This window comes from Myodes glareolus, chromosome 11, assembly GCF_982192425.1.
Source record: "Myodes glareolus chromosome 11, mMyoGla1.1, whole genome shotgun sequence".
Classification (NCBI taxonomy): Eukaryota; Metazoa; Chordata; class Mammalia; order Rodentia; family Cricetidae; genus Myodes; species Myodes glareolus.
This window is the reverse complement of record NC_142036.1, coordinates 81660056-81679000: the sequence shown is the minus strand read 5'-3', so window position 1 is coordinate 81679000 and position 18945 is coordinate 81660056. Positions and strand designations below refer to the sequence as shown.

The following is an 18945-nucleotide window of genomic DNA, read 5'->3' as shown; positions in this document are numbered from 1 at the left end:
GTTTGTCTGATAAGCCCAGTGGTATCCTTCCTGCTTTGCGCTCCTGCAGCCAGTATTAAAGGTATGGACCACCACGCCTAGCTCTTTTTCTTAAAGTTAGCAGGGCACAATTGATGGGTAGCCCCATTACGTGGTGGGATTATCCCTTCCATTTTTAGAGTTTCTCCCCTGAGAGGGAGCTGGCCAGCCAGCTAGTTTTCATTTTTCTGAAAAGATTTTGCTTCCTTCTTGCGTCAGCATCCCCTTGTCAGAAGATATGATGTATAAGATCAAGTTCACACTCCTGAACATGAACAGTCACGTGCCTTTGCTGCTGTGATGGTGAGGGTGCCATCTCTCCTTTGCCACATGAGTCCTGACTTTTTATAGCTCTCGTATGCAATTTATTTTCATTCGGTGGATTTTTTTTTTCCCTTCATACTACAGATATCTTCAAATGTCCCTTGGTCTTCTGGTTCTTCAATGGCATGACCTAAACAGGAACTGCTTCTGGAGGTGTGCAAGAAATAAAGCCTATAAATCACTATTCGCTCCTTCCTCTCCACCCCTGGGAGCTCAGGCACAGCTGCCGTGGATGGGGACAGACACTGAGCAGTTAATTACAAGAATATTGTGTTGCCGAGCCCTTGTAATGGCTTGTAAGAGAGTGTAGAACATGAGAAAGGAGCAGGCAGTAATAGCACAGAGTAATGGAAAACAGACTCGATAGAGTGAGTTAGGAGTTGAGAGGAGAAGGAGGTTATTTATGGCTTGGAGGATCCGGACCTGGTTCCTGGAGAAAGCTTCCTGTCCTATTAGCATCTCTGTCAGACCTGCACAGCACCCGATGGTGCCTCAGAACATCAAGTAGTAGCAGCAGAAACTTCTGGTGGATAATAGCCTATAAATTCATATCAATGTTTATGTACGCCCGTGGTTCTCAACCTGTGGGTCATGACAGCCTTGGGGTTGCATATCGGATATCCTACATATCAAGTATTTACCTTATGATTCATAACAGTAGCAACCTTACAGTTATGAGGTAGCAATGAAATAATTTTATGGTTGGGGAGTTCACCACAGCATGAAGAAGTATATTTAAAAGGGTCACAACATTATGAAGGTTGAGAACCGCTGGCGTCGACTATGAATGATTTTTGTAGAAAGCAGAAGCATATCTTATGACTAAGAAAGACGTGGGGTAGATACCCAGTGTCTCTGTGGTAAGATGTCTATTTTTCAGTGTTGGTAAAGACACAGCTTTTGTCGAGGGCTTATTGTGAGCCATGCTGAACCATAATAGCACTAGGAAGATGTTGCTCACTCTGGGGTGCATATTTTCCTTCACACTTGTTTGCGAGCTCCTGTGTCTTCACGGTAACTCCCCGTCATGGATGCTGTGGTGCTCTTTACAGATGAGAAAATTCAGAGAGATTGTTAATGAATTGCTAGAGTGTTTAACTCTAGGACGATGCAGGTGGAAGCCAGGTGACAATCCTCCGTCTCTTAAGACAGTTCTTCACTGTGTGACTGTCACGTCTGTGATCATAGACCCATGAAACCCCTATCTTCCTGGGAAACAGTACTGTCCAGTATTTGTGATGACTGGGCCATCATCAAGATCTCACTCATCTTTCTTCCACCAAACCGTGGTGATTGGTGACTTTGACGGGGATTATGTTGAGGCTGTGTGATCATTTGATGTAAATAAGGAAACCCCATTTCCTATGAGTCTGAGTTCTGACCAGATCATGACAGTGAACGCTGATCAATGTTTGAATCTGAAACCTCCTTGTGTGTCCAAATTCATGACTTGATTGATGAAGAATTAGCGCCAACCTTCAAGAAATAAGTGTGTGACAATGTTTTCCTTGTCGTTGGTTTTAGGCGCATGCAGCCAAGGCTCAGACAAAAACTTAAGTCCTCAGAGAAAACTGCTTGACAGGGGCCACACCTTAAAGCATAATAAAGATTGTGTAGAGCTAAGGAAGGAACTCCAGGAGAGGAAAACTAGGCTATGCTCTCAGGCAGTGGCTAAGCCAAGCCTAGGGAAGGAACACAGTCTCTGTGTTAGGGAGTTGAGAAGTCACATTTGGCTTGGACAGGAGAGCAGCATTGTGAGACTTGCATGAAAATACATAGAGGTGCATGTCACTCCAAGCACAGGAAGTGGGAAAGATTTACTGGTAGAGAAGCTGTCTACACCATGGCAAGCCCATGGTCCCCCACCCACTTTGGTTTCCTTCCATTCCAGCAAGAGGACTGACTGCCAAGTCTCCATGTTTACATATTCCCTAGAGAAACGAAGGAGATCTCTTCCACCGCCTCTGGCACATCATGAACGAAATCCTAGACCTGCGGCGGCAGGTGCTCGTCGGCCATCTTACCCATGACAGGATGAAGGACGTGAAGCGCCACATCACTGCCCGACTGGACTGGGGGAATGAGTGAGTACTGACGGTTGGCAGGGTCCTGGAAGGGAGTTAGATGCCACTGGGGGCAATCACACACAGGTTTCCCCATGCTCCCTGTTTCAGGCTTCGTGTGCACCCTCAATGATGGAGTCAGAAGCCAATCTCTATGGGTCTCATGTGAGCGCTTAGATATTTTGCTTTCTGATGTCTGATAGTATGACGGTGAACAGGTGGTCACAAGAAATGTAATATTTATGGAGATGCAGTTTCTGACTAAAATGTGTCTTTTCACCCATTAGTGTTTAGCGTTGGTAGATGAGTTTTCTTTTATTATGTACCTCTTCTGTATCATGGCGTGGATGGGTATTGTGGTGCAGAGGGAAACATAGATCTTCCCAACCTCTGCTAAATGCCTTATGATGAGTGCACAGCTGTGCTCAGCCCTGTGCAGGCAGATAGCCACTTTGAAGAACTGCTGAGGAGAGCTCAGGTAAAGGCTGTCATTGACTGAGATTTACTTTTAAATAAAAATGTGAGGGACTTATTTAAGGTAACAGCTAAGCACTTAAGTAGTAAATCTAATTACTAGAAGCTCTGATCCAAGCTGATACTCTACTCAGTATGAATATTATCATAGGAGTGACAAAATAGAACATGCCAACTTTGTCTGTGCACCTGGTGTGCACAAAGCCAAAGACTAAGGCAATGATGTCATTTCTTAATACCCTGCCAGGCCACACCCTTACCTTCTCAAATATTAGCAAGATCCTCTTTGCTCTTTGGCATTTAGTGATCTCATTCCGGGGTGTTGAGAGGATGTGGAGAATGGGAATGCACATGGAACATATAAAGAGAAACCACCAAGAAGGAAGCCATGAGTAATTTACCTCTTTCTGAATCTGGAAGAGCCTACCTGGAAGTAGAAAGTTGCTTCCCCTAAATATAGGAAGCAGCTTTCTCAGAAACCACACTTGATTTTGGCCCAACTGTTAAGGGAACGCACAGACCCACTACCAGATTTTAACCCTCCCTCTTACCCACCGCGCTTGTCATATCTTATTGAATATAATATGCCACTCAGCTTTCTACAGACAATAAAATATTCAATTTAAATGTGCCTAGAGGATTCATTCCTATGGGAAATAAAAGCAAGGAGGCAGGAAGAGGGACTAGGGACGATAGATAGATAGATAGATAGATAGATAGATAGATAGATATTTACTTTTTCCCTCTTTATTTGTTTGCTTATTTGTGTATATGTGTGCGCACATGGTGAGCAGAGCAGAGCTTGCAGGAGTTGGCTCTCTGCTTCTACCACACAGGTCCTGGAGACTGAACTCAGGGCTCAGGATTGGTGGCAAGTACATTTGCTCCCTGGACCATCACACCTGCTCAGATCACTTTTTAAAACTGGAAACAAACTTCTGAAACCTTCTCTGTCGTGTGGGAGAACGGAACTGGAGGACAAAGGCCTTTGCAGTTCCAGAGCATGGACTGGACAGAGAACCTGCTCTGCCTCCTGCTGGGCTGAGTTGCAGCCATGGTGCTGAGTTTCTCCCTTGTGCCCGGCCTCATGGGGTCCTTGCTCTCTTTTGTTTGGTTGATCTTTTGCTGCTGCTGCTGCTGCTGCTGCTACTGCTTCTGCTGCCTCTTTTCCTTCTCCTCTCTCTCCTCTTTCTCTTCCTCCTTCCTCCTTCTCCTTTTTTTTGAGAGAAGGTTTCTTTATCAAGCCCAAGTTGTTCTGGAACTCAATCTGTAGACCAGGCTGGCCTCAAACAGAGATTGTTCTCCCTCTGCCTCCCAAGTGCTAGGAAAGGTATGTGCCACCGGGCCCACTTAGTCCTTACTCTTCCTTTTAAAATCCTTTGATATTTTACTTGGTTATTGGTCACTATGCCAGTCTTCATTTAAATGAAGACTAGTTTGTTAATAAGGATGTTGGATGGAGTTCGATCATGAAAAATCACGAGGAAATGTGGAAGAGGCAAAGAAACCAACCAACCAGCCCTTTTTCAGTTTGATTAAGGGAAACTGAAGAACATGGAAGTGGAGAAAAAATTTGAATTAGGATTATATTAAGGCTAGGTTTTTGACTTATATGAGTTTTAGATTGTGATTTGGACGGTTCTATTGATAATTTATGATAAGTTAGTTAAAAATAATGCTTGAAAATGAAAAGTATAATTTAAATCATCCCTAATGAATTAAATGAATCTCATTCTTTTATTATATGTTCTTTAAATTTTATTGATGTTTTATTTATGAATATTCAACATTAGGGTTATACATTTGCCATAGTCCTTTAAGGATAAATTCATTCCCTTATTAAAGAGTGCTAAGTGGAAAGCAAATTAAGATAATTTCTTTGCCTATTAAACTAGGTCATATTGTCCTGGGAAATGATCTGTCAGCACATAAATCTCTTACCAAACATGAGTTAAGAATGTGCTCAGTGTCACGTTGCATCCTGGACTGCAGAAGAGCAGCGGAGAGGAGTCCTCTGGATCGGGGGAGCGTAGATGAAGTAGGAGAGGTCCTTCTTGTTCCCTAACCGAATCAGTAAAAGGTAGTTCTCTCCTGAAATCCCCAGGCAGAATTAAAGTGGGGGGTACAGATTTCTGTAGCCTCTGAAGTCTGAAGAGAGTACACAGAAGGGCAAAGGCATTCGTCCTTCTTCCTGGTGTCCCAGAGTATTTTAGTTGCTGGGTTGATATAAAAATTGTCCCTTCCTGCCCAGGCCTGACTTTCTGTATCCTATATGGTCTTGATCCATCTGTTTTCCCTAGGCCTTGCCTAATTTTTCCATGTTCATTGCAAAGTATTGCTCTGATTCTATTCTGTGAGCTAAGAAACCTCGAAGAGTGGCTTTATTTATTCTTAGATAGTACCTTCTAACTGACAAAAAAAAAAAAAAAGAATCGCCACAGGTGAGATGTTTTCTCACAGTTCTGACTTCACGAAGCTGGCAGCAGCTGATAGCTCTGGCCGTTCAGAAAAGAGACACTGAAAGCTACTTCTGTCAGTAGCAGTTCAGGAAGGGCCAGAAGATCCCGCCTGGGGCTCAGCTTGACTCAGCTCTGTAGTGCTAGAGATGTGAGGCCCTTCATAGATCTTTTCTCTCTGATGTTCTGTGGATGGTCCTGAATTCCCTGGTTCAGACTCACAAAGAAGGATCTTTGGCAACCAGGAGATAAGGTATTGGGCTCATTTGGGCTGAACATTGTACGTCAACCTCTCTGACTGCCAGCCAGCTGTGGATTTTTTCTAAAGATGTCAGGTGCCCACATGAGGACCAGCCAGATATATGTCATCAAGAGAAGACAGTCACACGAATACCCTCTACTCTCACCTCTCCCGGGAGAGAAAGGAGCTAAGGCACCCCCCTCGTAGAAGAATCTCTGACTAAGGCAGATTCTAAGATTCTTATGTGATTGTATGTTCTGTGTCCTGTAATTCAAATCTTTCGCCAGCAAGGTAAACCTGGTGTCAAATGGTCCCTCACAGCCTAGTTCAGTGACTGCTGGGAGGGGACAGAGAACAGGAGCTGACTCTGTAGAGTCCCTGGAGTGGAGTAGCATAGGAGAGTGCGACTAGTTTGAGAATAAACAGCTGTACTTATTGTGATCTGAAAATTCAACTGAAAGAATAGACGTGCAGTTTCTTTCTGAGCATCATTTAAGAAAACAAGGAAGAAGTTCAGTGTCAACTGACAGCCTTCCCATTTTAACAGCTAGTGTTTTCTTTCAGGGTGGCCGGGCAGTGCTTGGCTTAATGTAGGCACTGAATTAATTTTAATAATGCAACTTTAATGAGATGTTGAAGCAGAAAATTTCAGGATTCTCTGTTATTTTTAATACAGAAGCTAAGAGAGCTGTAGTTCTGTAATGAGAAGTGCAGTGCCGGAAGGCTTCTGTCTTGGAGAGGTGTAGCTGGAGGCTTTTCTGTGTCCTGCCCAGTCCTGTGCTCACTTATGAAATAATCACCCAGAGGCGTAATATTAATTATAATTGTCCAATGGCTCAGGCTTATTATTAACTAGCTCTTACATACAAATTAACTCATTTTTATTAATCTGTGTACCACCATGTGGCCCATGGCTTATCCTTCAGCAGCTGCTGGCATCGCTCAACTCTGCCTTCTTTCTCCCTTTATTCGTTTGGCTTTCCCGCCTCGTTATATTCTGCCTTGCATAGACCAAAGCAGCTTTATTCACCGGGCAATAAAAGGATTACATATTCATTTGCAGCATGCAGAAAGACATCCCACATCAAAGAGTGATGCTGAGAGAGGGTCACAGAGTCATTTATCCTCAACAAACTAAGAACAAAAACTGAGTATGAAAACACAGGGAGTATGGGAGACAGGGAGGAGTGACTACTACTAAGGTTCATTTGGGGGTCAATGGACTTACGTGGCATTGACATCAGTGGTACCTAGTGGTAGACAGGGAGAAGAACATACTAACAATATCACTGGAGGGACACTGTCCGGAAAAAGGGTTACACTCATGTTCTACTGTACATGGTAAGACATCCTAAACTGAGAATCATATCAATAACCCATGGAGTTGCTAGAACCTCAACCTTAACCCCATATTGGCTACAGTAACACCTGACACAAAACCATTTCCCCACTATCGGCAGGCCTAAGCTGTGCTGCCTCTCTATTCCATGCCTTTGCCATCTTACCCCAGAACTTGCCATGACTGAGAAACGTGCGTATGTTTCCGGGGCATGACATGGGACGTATTAACTCCAGTAGCCTACAGGGAACCCTAAAGGACAGACTTCTCTCTCGCCGCTTCCTTCCTCTAAAACCTAATTATGGCTAACTCTAGTTCTAGTGTACTCTAGTCCGGAAGCGCTTCTCTGTTCCCGGCTTGCGGGTCATTGAGTCTCCACTGCGTGCTATCAAATGGCAGGATAGTTTCATCCAGAGCATTAATGCATCCCACCATGATCGGACTCTGTCATATTCTGTTTTCCAGTTTGCCCAACCTTGTACAATGTTCATTCCAACTGCAGAAACAAGTCATGCTAGACACAAATGGGAGGAGGGGGAGAGTTGATCAGACTTGATTACATCTCCAGATACTGTAGTGGAGACATTCTTAGTACATTCCATACAGGTGACTTTTCTCCCAAATGTTTGCAATTTGTTTTCTAGACAACTGGGACTCGACCTGGTGCCTAGGAAGGAGTACGCAATGGTAGACCCCGAGGACATCAGCATCACCGAGCTATACCGACTGGTAGGTGGACAGAACGTTTGCTTGCTGCCTCACTGCTAATTTTGTGGTTTCCATGACATTCTTCAGACTAGATGTTTTAAGAACTGGGTGTTCCAGGTTTAATTTGAAGAGAGTCAGGAGACTTGCAAGCTGAGGTGACCATGCCCCAACAGTACCAAGGCTCTTTTCCTGGCTCAGAACACTGTGAAGTTCTCCACATAGCCCTCAACAGAAAGTAATGGTCTAGAAAGTAAATCCAGAACTTTTACAATTTCCTTTTTCCTTTTTGCTTTGTCCAGTGAAAGACTTACAAGTCACACTGCTTTGCCTGCTGTGCTCTGGATAATAAAATGCTCACCAAGGACATTCCTGTCCCCTCTCTCCACATTACCATTATGTGTATGGACTTCAAACAGGATCTCTATAATTAGCCTTTGACTGCTGTTCCTCCATTCATCCTTGGGCCCCACCCCTTTCTGATGTTGGAGACCATTGATAACCCTACAGTATTTTACCACATCGCCCATCCCAGGATCACCTAGGGTATCCTTTTCTTCTCCCAGTTGCCTGGTAGTCTACCTTCCAGTTTAGCTGTTTCAACGTCATCCAGAATGTCTCTGAATTTAACCTGTGCTTCTAAATGCCTGTGTGGAATGTCTTGATAATCAGTAAGCTTTCTCCAACCCCAAGTTAGACAAGAAGGTCCAGGTTAGAAAGAGCTCTTAAAAGATGTTGCCTTTTGCCTAACTTTACTGTGATCTTAATGATGACTATCCCATGCTGTGATGTTCCTGGAGGGAAGGCCCTCCAGAAAGAAGAGACTCAATTTGAAAGGTTTTGCTGCTTTGGATGTAGTTTTCCATCTAAGATACTTTCATGAGCACAATGGGGAATTCCCAACTGATGAGTGTGCTTGAATATCTGAAAAGTTGTAGGGAAAGCCGTCGGGTTATGTCGGTTGGCACGTGTAACCAGTAAGGAGTCAGTCAGTTAACAGCAGTGCCTTCACTTTCTTCAGTGGCCATCTTTCTGTTCAGGATACCTATATTTCATGCTGGGAAGTGGAATGCTCTCTGCTTTTTGAAGAGGGTCCCTTTACTCTGTGCTGAGCTTTGGGCATTCAGTATTGTGTATTGTGGGCCTTTCTTGCATCTGCGTTTAAACAGACTGTCTGGTATGTCTTAAGGAAATACTTAAAGGTGATTCAAGGGTTGCTTAGAATAGCAGCCAGCAGAGTACATGGCTGATATGTTCAAAAACTCCGGCTCCTATCCCTAGCACGGCATAAACTGGGTGTGATGTCATGACTGCAATACTAGCACTTGGAAGTTGGATACAGAAGGATCAAAAGGTCAAGATTATCTGTGGCTACCCAAAATTAGGGCCAACCTAGACTGCCTGAGACCTTTTTCTTTAAAAAGCTTTGGAAGGTGATTGGAGGGAGGAGGAGGTGGTGGATAGAACTCAATGAGAACACCCAAGGTTAACTCACGACTTTTAGTTCATAAACAAATATAACTTATGACCTTTGTTTGTTGGTCATGTCATCCTAACCTTTCTACATCAGTCAAATCTTCTAATACCGCTTCTTTACTGTTAATTTTCCCTATTGAGGCTACACTTTCTCATTTAAAATCCTCTCCGTGTTAAATCTTGAGGCTGCACTGCCTTGGCTTCCTGGGCCTGTGAACGTCATCATCTAGTGCAGTGCTCTCCTTCATAAGCATGACGTCAGCAAGTCTGAGGTCAGTCATTTTATGTTATGAAGACATCCCGGACGGTAGCTCCAAATAGCTGCATGTCCAACCTCTGTGAGCTCAGCACTCACGGGCTTACTTCATCTCCGTGTGTTTCCTTGCGTGCTAAGTGACGAAGTACTTCTTTCATGTTGATTATGGTTGTCCTTCGAGGCAGCATATTTGGAGACCACCTAAGCATGCAGGCAGGTTCCACTCCTTTGCATCCTCAGTTCATCTTCATTAGAGAGACAGCATGGCAAACGTAATTGATATCATACTCGCTAAATCTGGGCATTAGATTTGTCTGCATTTAATGAAATGGCTAATAGCAGCCTAGACCTGATAGAAATGTAATTTTCCAGTGATCTACATGCAGAAAATTCTAAATTGGCTATGTCCATAGAGATACAGACTCTTGTATTTTTGCCATGTGGTACTTGATGCTGAACTGCAAGGGCATCTCGAAGTACGATAGAGCTGCAGGCATTGTAGCCTTTCTGTCTGTTTTCTCTGGAGTTGCAGGGCCAGGGGTTCGTTGACTGAGCTACCTTAAGTCTCCATGGAAGTTCCACATAACACTTGCCCTTATCTGTTCCTGGCAGAGAAGAGTTGCACCTAGAGATTTAGCTACAGATACGTAATATTTGATGGCCAACTCATAGTGCCTGCCACCAATATATTTTCTTTGCCCTAGTTTGGTTTTCTATTTATGACACTGCCTCTGTCCTTCCCTTTAACATTGTGTATAGAGTGTTGAATTGATTTCCCCTCTCTTAACATTAACAACAACTTTGTTGGTGGTGGTGGCAATGGTGCTGAGAGTCTAGGATCTCATGTAAATCCTGATAGATTAGCAATGTCTGCCATTCCTGGGAAAGACAATAAGGGGTGATTAGGTATTTTATAGTACAGATTTGGGTCCAAAGTCATCTTTTTACAGACAATGACCATTAAACATAGTAGTTTTGCACGCGCGCGCGCACACACACGCACACACACACACATACACACACACACACGTAATGCTTCCTCAGTAGCAATTCCATGTTCCTGTTTTTAAACAAGAATTCTAGCCCCAGAAAAAGAGCAGTGTTGATGAATGTCAGAAGGACACGTTCTGTTTGGGAGGCAGCTATTTTTCTTCTCCTCAAGTTTCCTCTTGTGTTCTGTCTCTATCAGGCATCCTGCACTCTGCTCTTTTCTCCTTGTGTAACCTGTCAGCATCTGATTGCCTTTGATTTCACTGGGGATAGGGTTGGGAGGCTCCATCCCTAAGTTCTTGCTTTGTTTGGCGGTGTATTATCATTTTAGATCAAGTACCATGGAGGCTGACAGTATATTATCATTTTGGATTAAGGACTGTGGGGTGAAGGTAAATATTCCCAGAAAAAAAAAAGACTTTTCCTTCCTTCTGTCCTCCCTCTCTCCCTCCCTCCTTTCTTCCCTCTCTCCCTCCCTCTCTCCCTCCCTCCCTTCCTCCCTCTCTCCCTCCCTCTCTCCCTCTCTTCCTCCCTTCCTCCCTCCCTTCCTCCCTCCGTCCCACCTTCCGTCTCTCTTTCTTTGTTTGTTTAGTATCACACTTAAAACAGAAGTTCCAAACTGGTACTGTAACTTGGAGAGAAAGGTTTTATTCTAGTTTTTTGCCAGCCCTGTTTACAACTCATTCCCCCCCAGTGATGCCTGCCTGAGCTCCGAAAGTCTAAACCTTAACTTGCTAGCATGAGTCTACCTGCAAAGGCTGGACTGCCAAAGGCCACATCTGAGTTCCACTGTAAAGAAAAGCTAATTAGCCGAAATCTTGGCTTATTTGGGCCTGCAGAGTGTCTTTTTAGGAACCTTCTATGTTTGTAGGATCTGTTTTTTTGTTTGCAGTTCTTAGTGGCCTAGAGCAGTGGTTGCCAAATTGAAAACAGTGGTTCTCCAGGATATTTTACTCTCCCCACCAAGGCTAATTTGACATTGGCTGAAGACAGAATTTGGTTGTCACAACAAGGGGTGGCAGCAGAGAAAGTCCATTTCAGTGTGCTTTACACTCCAAAGCCCACCACAACTCCCTTCCCCAAGGTTGAGAGATCTAGGTACAGGCCATTCATCCAGGAATTAATGAAACACATGAGGATTACCAATTAGAGTTATAAAATCTTTGGAGTGAATCTGTTTCTTCTGCTAATAAACAGTATAGTTGAAATACAAGGTGTAAGTGCACACAGTAAACTGTCAGGTGCAGCTGCAGCTGTCCACTGGGTCACGAAGGGTTAAGCATCTATGTTGTTACCATCAGGTAACATCCTGGTGTATTAGCACACCTTTTAACTTATGACTGAGATGCTCTTTTCACCGAGATATTTTTAGCAGTCCTTAAAAGTGGTGAATTTTCAAGAGATAAGCAAGCAGTGGTCACACACGCCTTTAATGCCAGCACTCAGGAGGCGGAGGCAGGCTGGTCTCTGCGAGTTTGAAGCCAGTCTCTTCTACAAGAACGAGTTCCAGGACAGGCTCCAAGCTACACAGAGAAACCCTATCTTTAAAAAAACCAATAAAATAAAATATAAAATCCAAATCCATTCCCATACCTGGAAAATGGTGGGCGAGGGGCGGCTACATGCTAAAGAGTTCTAGACAAAAGGGTGTGTGTCACAGGCATGTAGCCCAGAATATTATGCCTAGCATGCAAGGGGGGTTCCAAGACAGTAATTAGTTACTCGTCGGATGCGGCAATTCGTTATTCAGCCCACTGTGATCTGCATCTCTCCGCATATGATCCCCATCAATGCTTCTCAACCCTCATCATCCATTAGAACCGCCTGGGGAGCCTTTACAAGGACAGCTCTTGAGAAAGCCCCACCCCCTAGAAATCCTCATTTAATTGTTCTGGGACAGGACCTGGGCATAAGTATTTTTTAAAAGCTCTCTTGTTGACTTTAAAGCACAGTCAAGGTTGAGAACCCCTGCTCTAGATATATTACATTATTTGCATGGGTAAGGGAGCTGATTTGTTTCTGTTGGTTCATATTCAATACCATGATGGATGCTGGGAGTTTTGTACTGGCGAAGTCAAGAGCAGGTACCTCTTGTTGGTCAGCTCTTTACAGAGGGGCATTTGTGTCTGTGGCTCCTCCTCTGGCCTTTGGTAGCCTTTCATTTCTTTGGAGCAGCTTGTGCTGTGTTACATGCTGGACTATATATGTAGGGGTTTTTAAGTACCTCAGCAAGTGAGTTATCAATTCTAAGGGGGAATGACTTCCTTTGGAATTAAAGAGACTTAGTTTTATGAGTGTGTGATGTGTCCTTTGCCACAATGAAAAAAATTTTGAAAGCACAAAAAAGAGCAAGCTTTACAGAAAACGGGACGATTTTGCTTCTCCTACTCTGTACTTCATTTTTCTTCAAGAATTTTTTCTAATCATCATGGCTAACAAGTTCCACTTTCCAGTCTGTGTGTGTGTGTGTGTGTGTGTGTGTGTGTGTGTGTGTGTGTGTGTGGTTTCACTTCTACAGAGAGATGTCCAACGTGCCTGATGAGTCTGAGATGACTGAAGTCCTGTTTAGTGGGCTCTTGTTTGTGGTCTTTTGCTTTTAGACAGCTCAGAATAGAAAGGTATATAAACTTCCTGACGATGTCATGCAACTGCACCTACCACTGTAAATTGCAGAAACGACATTTGCCCTAAAAGGTGGCCAACCATTTGGTAATTGCTGAACTCTGTTCACCAGCTTTAAAAGGAGCTGATATGGAAATGTGTTTGTGTGCCTTCACCACGAACAACTGTCCATGGCCCTAGAGTTCATGTCCCTCAAGTCCAAATGCCTGATGCTAAAATCAGACCTTTCTGTACCATGAGTCTCAGATGGGGTAATAGCTGGCAGTCTGTGATGCTGAAGTGACCGTATATACTCCTTGTTTCACCGCCTCCCATTCTGCTAATGCCCAGGATTTCCAGGTCCTTTCCAGGCCCTCTTCTCCTGCATCAGTGTTTCTTGAGTAGAGCTCCAAGGGCAGAGTAGACTGGCAACAGAGAATTAGAAGCACGTGCAAATTTTTACATTACCATAGTATTCTTACTGTCCGCTGTTCTTTGTTTTTCTGGAGGTATTTACATCTCAGCCTCCAAAGGGACTAGAAGAGGAAACAACCTGAACCGTCACTACAATCCAACTGGGAGTCCTGTCCTAATAGAGAATTCTTGCTCCTTCCCTAGTACTTTCCTTGGGACAGTTTTTCATGAAGTCTCTGGACCTCCCAAGCTCAAATCAAACTCCCTTTTTGGGCTCTTTTGACAAGACAGTGTTTCCCATTCGTCACCCTTCTAGGGAGTGTGTGTGTGTGTGTGTGTGTGTGTACATGTGCATGCGTGTGCCTGTTTGTCTGTACGCATAAGCATCTATGTGTATGTCTTGTCTCCATTGTGTCTGTCTGTCTGTCTTTACGTGTAAACATCTACTTGTATGTGTGTGTGTGTGTCTCTCTCTGTGTCTGTCTGTATGTGTGAGCATCAATGTGTGTGTGTGTGTGTGTGTGTGTGTGTGTGCATGTGTGTGTGTGTCTGGTGTGTCTGGGTTGGTGGGTGTGTCTGTGTGTGCATACACACCAGTTTTGCTGGTGTCTGTCTGGTCCTCCTAGTGGCTACCATCTCCACGAAGCATGAACTGTCTCTGAGTTCTCTCACTGTTGCAATCCCAGTGTTGGCATATGGTAGATACCTAACAGGTATTATTGACTGATTGCTTGTGCCCATGATCCTTCACCTCTAGCCTTATGGGTAATTTCTTTCCTTCTTCAATCTTTGCATTTTTGGTGCTGGTCCTGTATCACAAGTTTGACAGCATATGACCACGGTGATGACAAGAAGAGAAGAAGGGAACACACTGGTGTGCCTTCCTAACTTTCGCTTCCTCGTGGGCTCCTTGACCATCTCTCTATAACTCTCTCCGTAGCCCCGTATTAAGTTAGCATCATTTTGTCGCTTTAGTTATACAGTAAGATTTGCCCCCTGCCTCATTCAGAAACTACCAAAACTTTTGCAGTTTAATATAATTTTAAAATAATGTTAAAGTATGAGAAATGAGAAGTCATAGAAATATTCTTCAGCTTCCATTTAGCAAATGGTCTATAACTTGAAGGGTTTTGTTTGTTTGTCTATTAAGGGGGTATTTAATGTTTTATTTTTTTCTTGGGTATTAAACCTAAAGCCCGTATATATATGCTATGCTAAGCAAGTGCTTTATGATTGGGCAACATCCCTAGCATGTAGACATACATACCTACACACACACACACACACACAGAGAGAGAGAGAGAGAGAGAGAGAGAGAGAGAGAGAGAGAGGGATGGGGAGGGAGGGAGAGAGGGAGGGGGCATCTCATCAAGTTGCCCAGTCTGGTTTGAACTCACTTTGTAGTCAGGTTGGTCTTAAACTTGAAATCGCGGTGCCTCCGCCTCCCAGGCAGCTGGGATTGCAAACTGCCCTGCCAGCCGAGCTCCCTTGTCTGTTCTCTAGGACAACTGGTTAGTTCTTATCAGGCAAGCTGATGAGGGGCAACAGAAAGCCTTTGAACTTCTTCCTTCCCAGATTGCTGCCATGAGTTGATACCATCTTAACATTAACATTGAAAGGAAATCTTAAAGCAGGAGCCCTTGATCATCTTAGCACAGGTGATAGAAGGAAATTTGAAATTTAGGTTAGATACTGAATCTAGCATGGGAAGAAATTTGACCAACTCAGTCCCCATCGCACCAGCAGGTTTGTGCCCTGATTGTCTCCAGTCCACGCTCACCGTGTTTCTCCTGTGTGTATCATTCAGATGGAGCATCGACACCGGAAGAAAGACACCCCCGTGCAGGCCAGCAGCCACCACCTCTTTGTCCAGATGAAGAGCCTCATGTGCTCCAACCTGGGAGAGGAGCTGGAGGTCATTTTCTCGCTCTTTGACAGTAAAGAGAATCGCCCGATCAGGTAACAGCACATGGACACCGGACTTCTTGTTGTAACCTTGATGGATGTTTACAGTTGACATGCTTTCGGATACAGTTTTCGTATGCCAGCTGCAGTGCATCTATTGAACTCTGAGTTTCTGATGTACCTACCCTCTAGATATTGCCAATACGATTGGATAGGTTTGAGAATTCCCAGGAGATCAAGACGCCTATAGAATCTTAAGTGGGCTTAAATGAAAGATGGCCATCTCGGTACTAAGTCTATCTTTGTTTTACTTACTTTGTGTTGATAATGCCAAGAAGAGAAAATTTCTCTGTAGTATAATGTTTATCGAAGTCAGCACATTTCATCTTTCAGTTTGTCAGTAAATAGTACCATTGGTCTTCCTGTGTCTGGTCGATGATGTCAAGGAAGAACCTGCATGCTTACAGACGTGCCCGCTGAAGTATCACAGCCCTGACACAGGACCAAGTCTGTGCTCGTTTCTCATTCTCAGGGCTCTGCCCCTTCCCTGTTATTCTTTCCATAGCAAGCTTTTCATTATATGTCTGGTTTTTCTGTGGTGAGAGGAATCAAATCCCAGGCCTTGTGCATGCTAAGCGAGTCCCTATAGCTGACTGATAATCCCTTTTTAATGTTTACGAAAAGACCTGGAGTAGATATTATGTTTGTGTGTCTGACCAAAGGTTTGAACACTTCCTGAGCTTTTATGGGAACTATATTTATTTTGAATTGAAGCATGAAGCACTTTGCTTTCAATTAAAAATTCACATTTAAATTATGAATTAAGATGGAATTACTTGCATCACGCATAAAGATCCATTTGTACAATGCTTTTAAAGTACTTATTAAAATAAATACCAAGAATCTTTAGCAATTTTGAGACACACATATTGATTCATAAACACAAAGTAATATAGGAGTATTTCCCTCCTTTCCTAGGAAATACAAGTGAAGTTTATTTTTAATGCATTTGTAAGCATAAACATAATGAGTAACTTATAAATTAGTTTTTATGTACTGGTAAATGTGACTTTTATTTCTTGCGAGTCAGCTGTCCCTATAGTGTGGAAGGTGGTGTTTCTGTGAAGTAAGGCTAGAATTTATGAAGTGTGGAAGCAATGATGGTGACAATACCCTTTCCGGATCAACCTGAAGCAGGTGGAGGACATGAATCCGTGTCCTATACCTTCCCACTCACAAACAAGTTCTCAAAGAACTCATTATCTTATTTTGTGATATTCATGTGGCAAACACATATATGATGCTTTTTATATGCCCAACACTGTTCTAAGTTCATTTAAAAATATTTCCTGACTTAGCTCTTGACCACCCTATGAGGAATATACTACAAATATTCCCTTGTTTGAGGATGATGCAGCCTACAGTCCTTGCGCAAGTCAAATGAAGCTGGTACTTTAACAAGGAAGGCTGTACAGGATTCAGTGTTTTCCATCTCTTTTCCATACCCATATCTGTAATATTCATAATGTGCCCTGTTCCTCCCCAGCTGATTTCTACTTGCCATTGAGTAGTGAGGGGACTGTGCAGGGCTCATTCTTTTAAGACCTTGAATGGTAGAAACTTGAGCTCGTGAATCCTGGGCAGGAAGGATCCGGGAATGACGAAGAGGACACACAGAGGAAGAAGAGAAATCACTGATGTCTCCAGGCCCCTTGGAGATGGGCATCAGGAACCAGACTTGAGTTTGCAGATGGGAGATTAGCCCTGAGAAGGGAAGAACAGAGGGTGTGGATGGGAACTATGTGAGCCTCAGGAGTAGGCATAGGACTTGTAATTGTTTACAGAGAGGGAATGGCAGGCAGTACATGCCACAGGGTCTCCTTTAACTGCACTTAAGAAGCAGCTCTTGCACCACATCGAATACCAAGAGTCATAGTGTGGTAATTTTCATAGGCCATGCAACTGTACATTACTGCTTCCCTTCCCTTCATACATGCTGCTTCATCTGCATAGTATGTAAATAATCCTGACCAGTGAACTTGACATAGTTTAGTGGTTGACTTGAAACTGATTTCATTGCTTTGTTTACTGCTGTATTCTAAACCTTCATTAACTAACATTGGGATTTTGTCTTGGGACTAATTCATTCTTTTATTTTGGTCTCATCAGAGAATGTATTTAACAAGGCCCGAGTCCCACCAGTTGGTCCCTAACTACTGAAGGCTGCTCATACAGACCAGCCGCTGGCATGGGCTATTAGCTGAGAATTTAACAGCAGGGTGTGCTTAATTCTAGTAATTGCATTGATGAAGTTTACTTTCTGCTGATTCCTTTTTTCCACATACTTTTCTGAAGTTAGATATTTTTTCTACTATCGTGCAGTTAAACTCAATTTCCTTGAAAGGTTTCGTTTCCGTGGATGCTTTCTTTTGTCTACAATTATACTTTATTCAGTTCAATTCTGTCATTTAAGAGAGAGGACGTACTGAATGCAATTGATCTTGGTAAGGCTCAGGCTTTTGAAAAGTCTGGATTCACGCTGATCTTTTGAAATGGCTATGAATTTCTCTGTCTGGGAGATAGGTATCACCTGTGTCTTGTACACCCTTTCATTGTGGTTAAGTGGCCAGACTCTGAGGTCGGATGATCTGGGTGGAAATTCTGGCGTTGCTCCATCAGCCTGGGCATGTAATTTCACATCTCTTCTAGCTGTAAACTAGTGGGACTTCGTGAGGATAATAGTGCTTTCCTAGTGGGATTTCTTGAATGTTAAACTCATAGGATGTTGCTTGGTACCCAGCAGTTTGTCAGTGGGCTCTGGTTATGATGACAAGGATTTCTAAGCAGAAAGAGGAAGTGTACGTTATCCTAGCTAGAATTGTGTGCTGGCTGCCCTTGCTTTCTTGGGGAAATCACACATTCCAAGGAATTGGTGATGCTTTGCTTACGATATTGCAGTGTCTTAAAGTTTAGAGAGACTGACTAGTAAACGGGGAGCATGGAGCCCATATTACCTTAGCCAGGGCTGCTCAAGAAAGGGCAGGCAGAAGCCCGAGGTGGGACTGTACCCTGGAACACCACAGTGAGGATAGGAATAAGAAAGCTGGGGATCCTGTGTCCAGGTGGAGAGAGTCAGAAATTGCTTTCATAGATGCAATAATTCACTTCAGAGGCTGATGTCATAGAAAATGTATCTAGCTCAGGCGAAGAGAAAATGATACTATTTTGTTTGGCTATAGTACATAATGAGGTTAGTAGAGCCTTTAAGGATGTTAATTCCCTGGGCCCCATGCTAGCCTGACTTGTTTGACGCATCCTTTGAAGCCTAGCATGGTCTGATCATACACATTCAACATCTCCATCTTTCCATAAATTAGGAACACTTAGTGTTTTGACCCTGATAGATTGTAGGCTTAGGTCTGTGTTCCTGATTTCATAGGACAGGGTTTCCAAAGCAAGGAACTGATGCAGGGAAAAGTGCCCAGCCAGGCTAGCAAGGGGCACAGTGCATAGAGCAAAACTAGTAGGCGAGGCATTTAGTGACCCTTCTTGAAGTGTGGTGCTATCAGCCATCCCATCGGGCCCAGGACGTTTCCTACTGTGTCTAGACATGTTGGCATAGATTCGCCGTGGGTGTCTGTCCAGCAGTGACCCACGGGACCTTCCTGGGGCCTCGTGTTGAG

The 18945-nt window shown here is 43.6% G+C and overlaps 1 protein-coding gene across 1 annotated transcript in view; it reads left to right on the top strand.

Annotated features, from left to right (window-relative positions):
• The window catches only part of Dock4 (dedicator of cytokinesis 4), a 392500-nt gene that overhangs the window by 189131 nt on the left and 184424 nt on the right, over positions 1-18945 (top strand). The window contains 3 exon segments of the mRNA XM_087911826.1: positions 2278-2426; positions 7560-7644; positions 15165-15316. Coding sequence (XP_087767952.1) covers positions 2278-2426; positions 7560-7644; positions 15165-15316 — 386 coding nt within the window.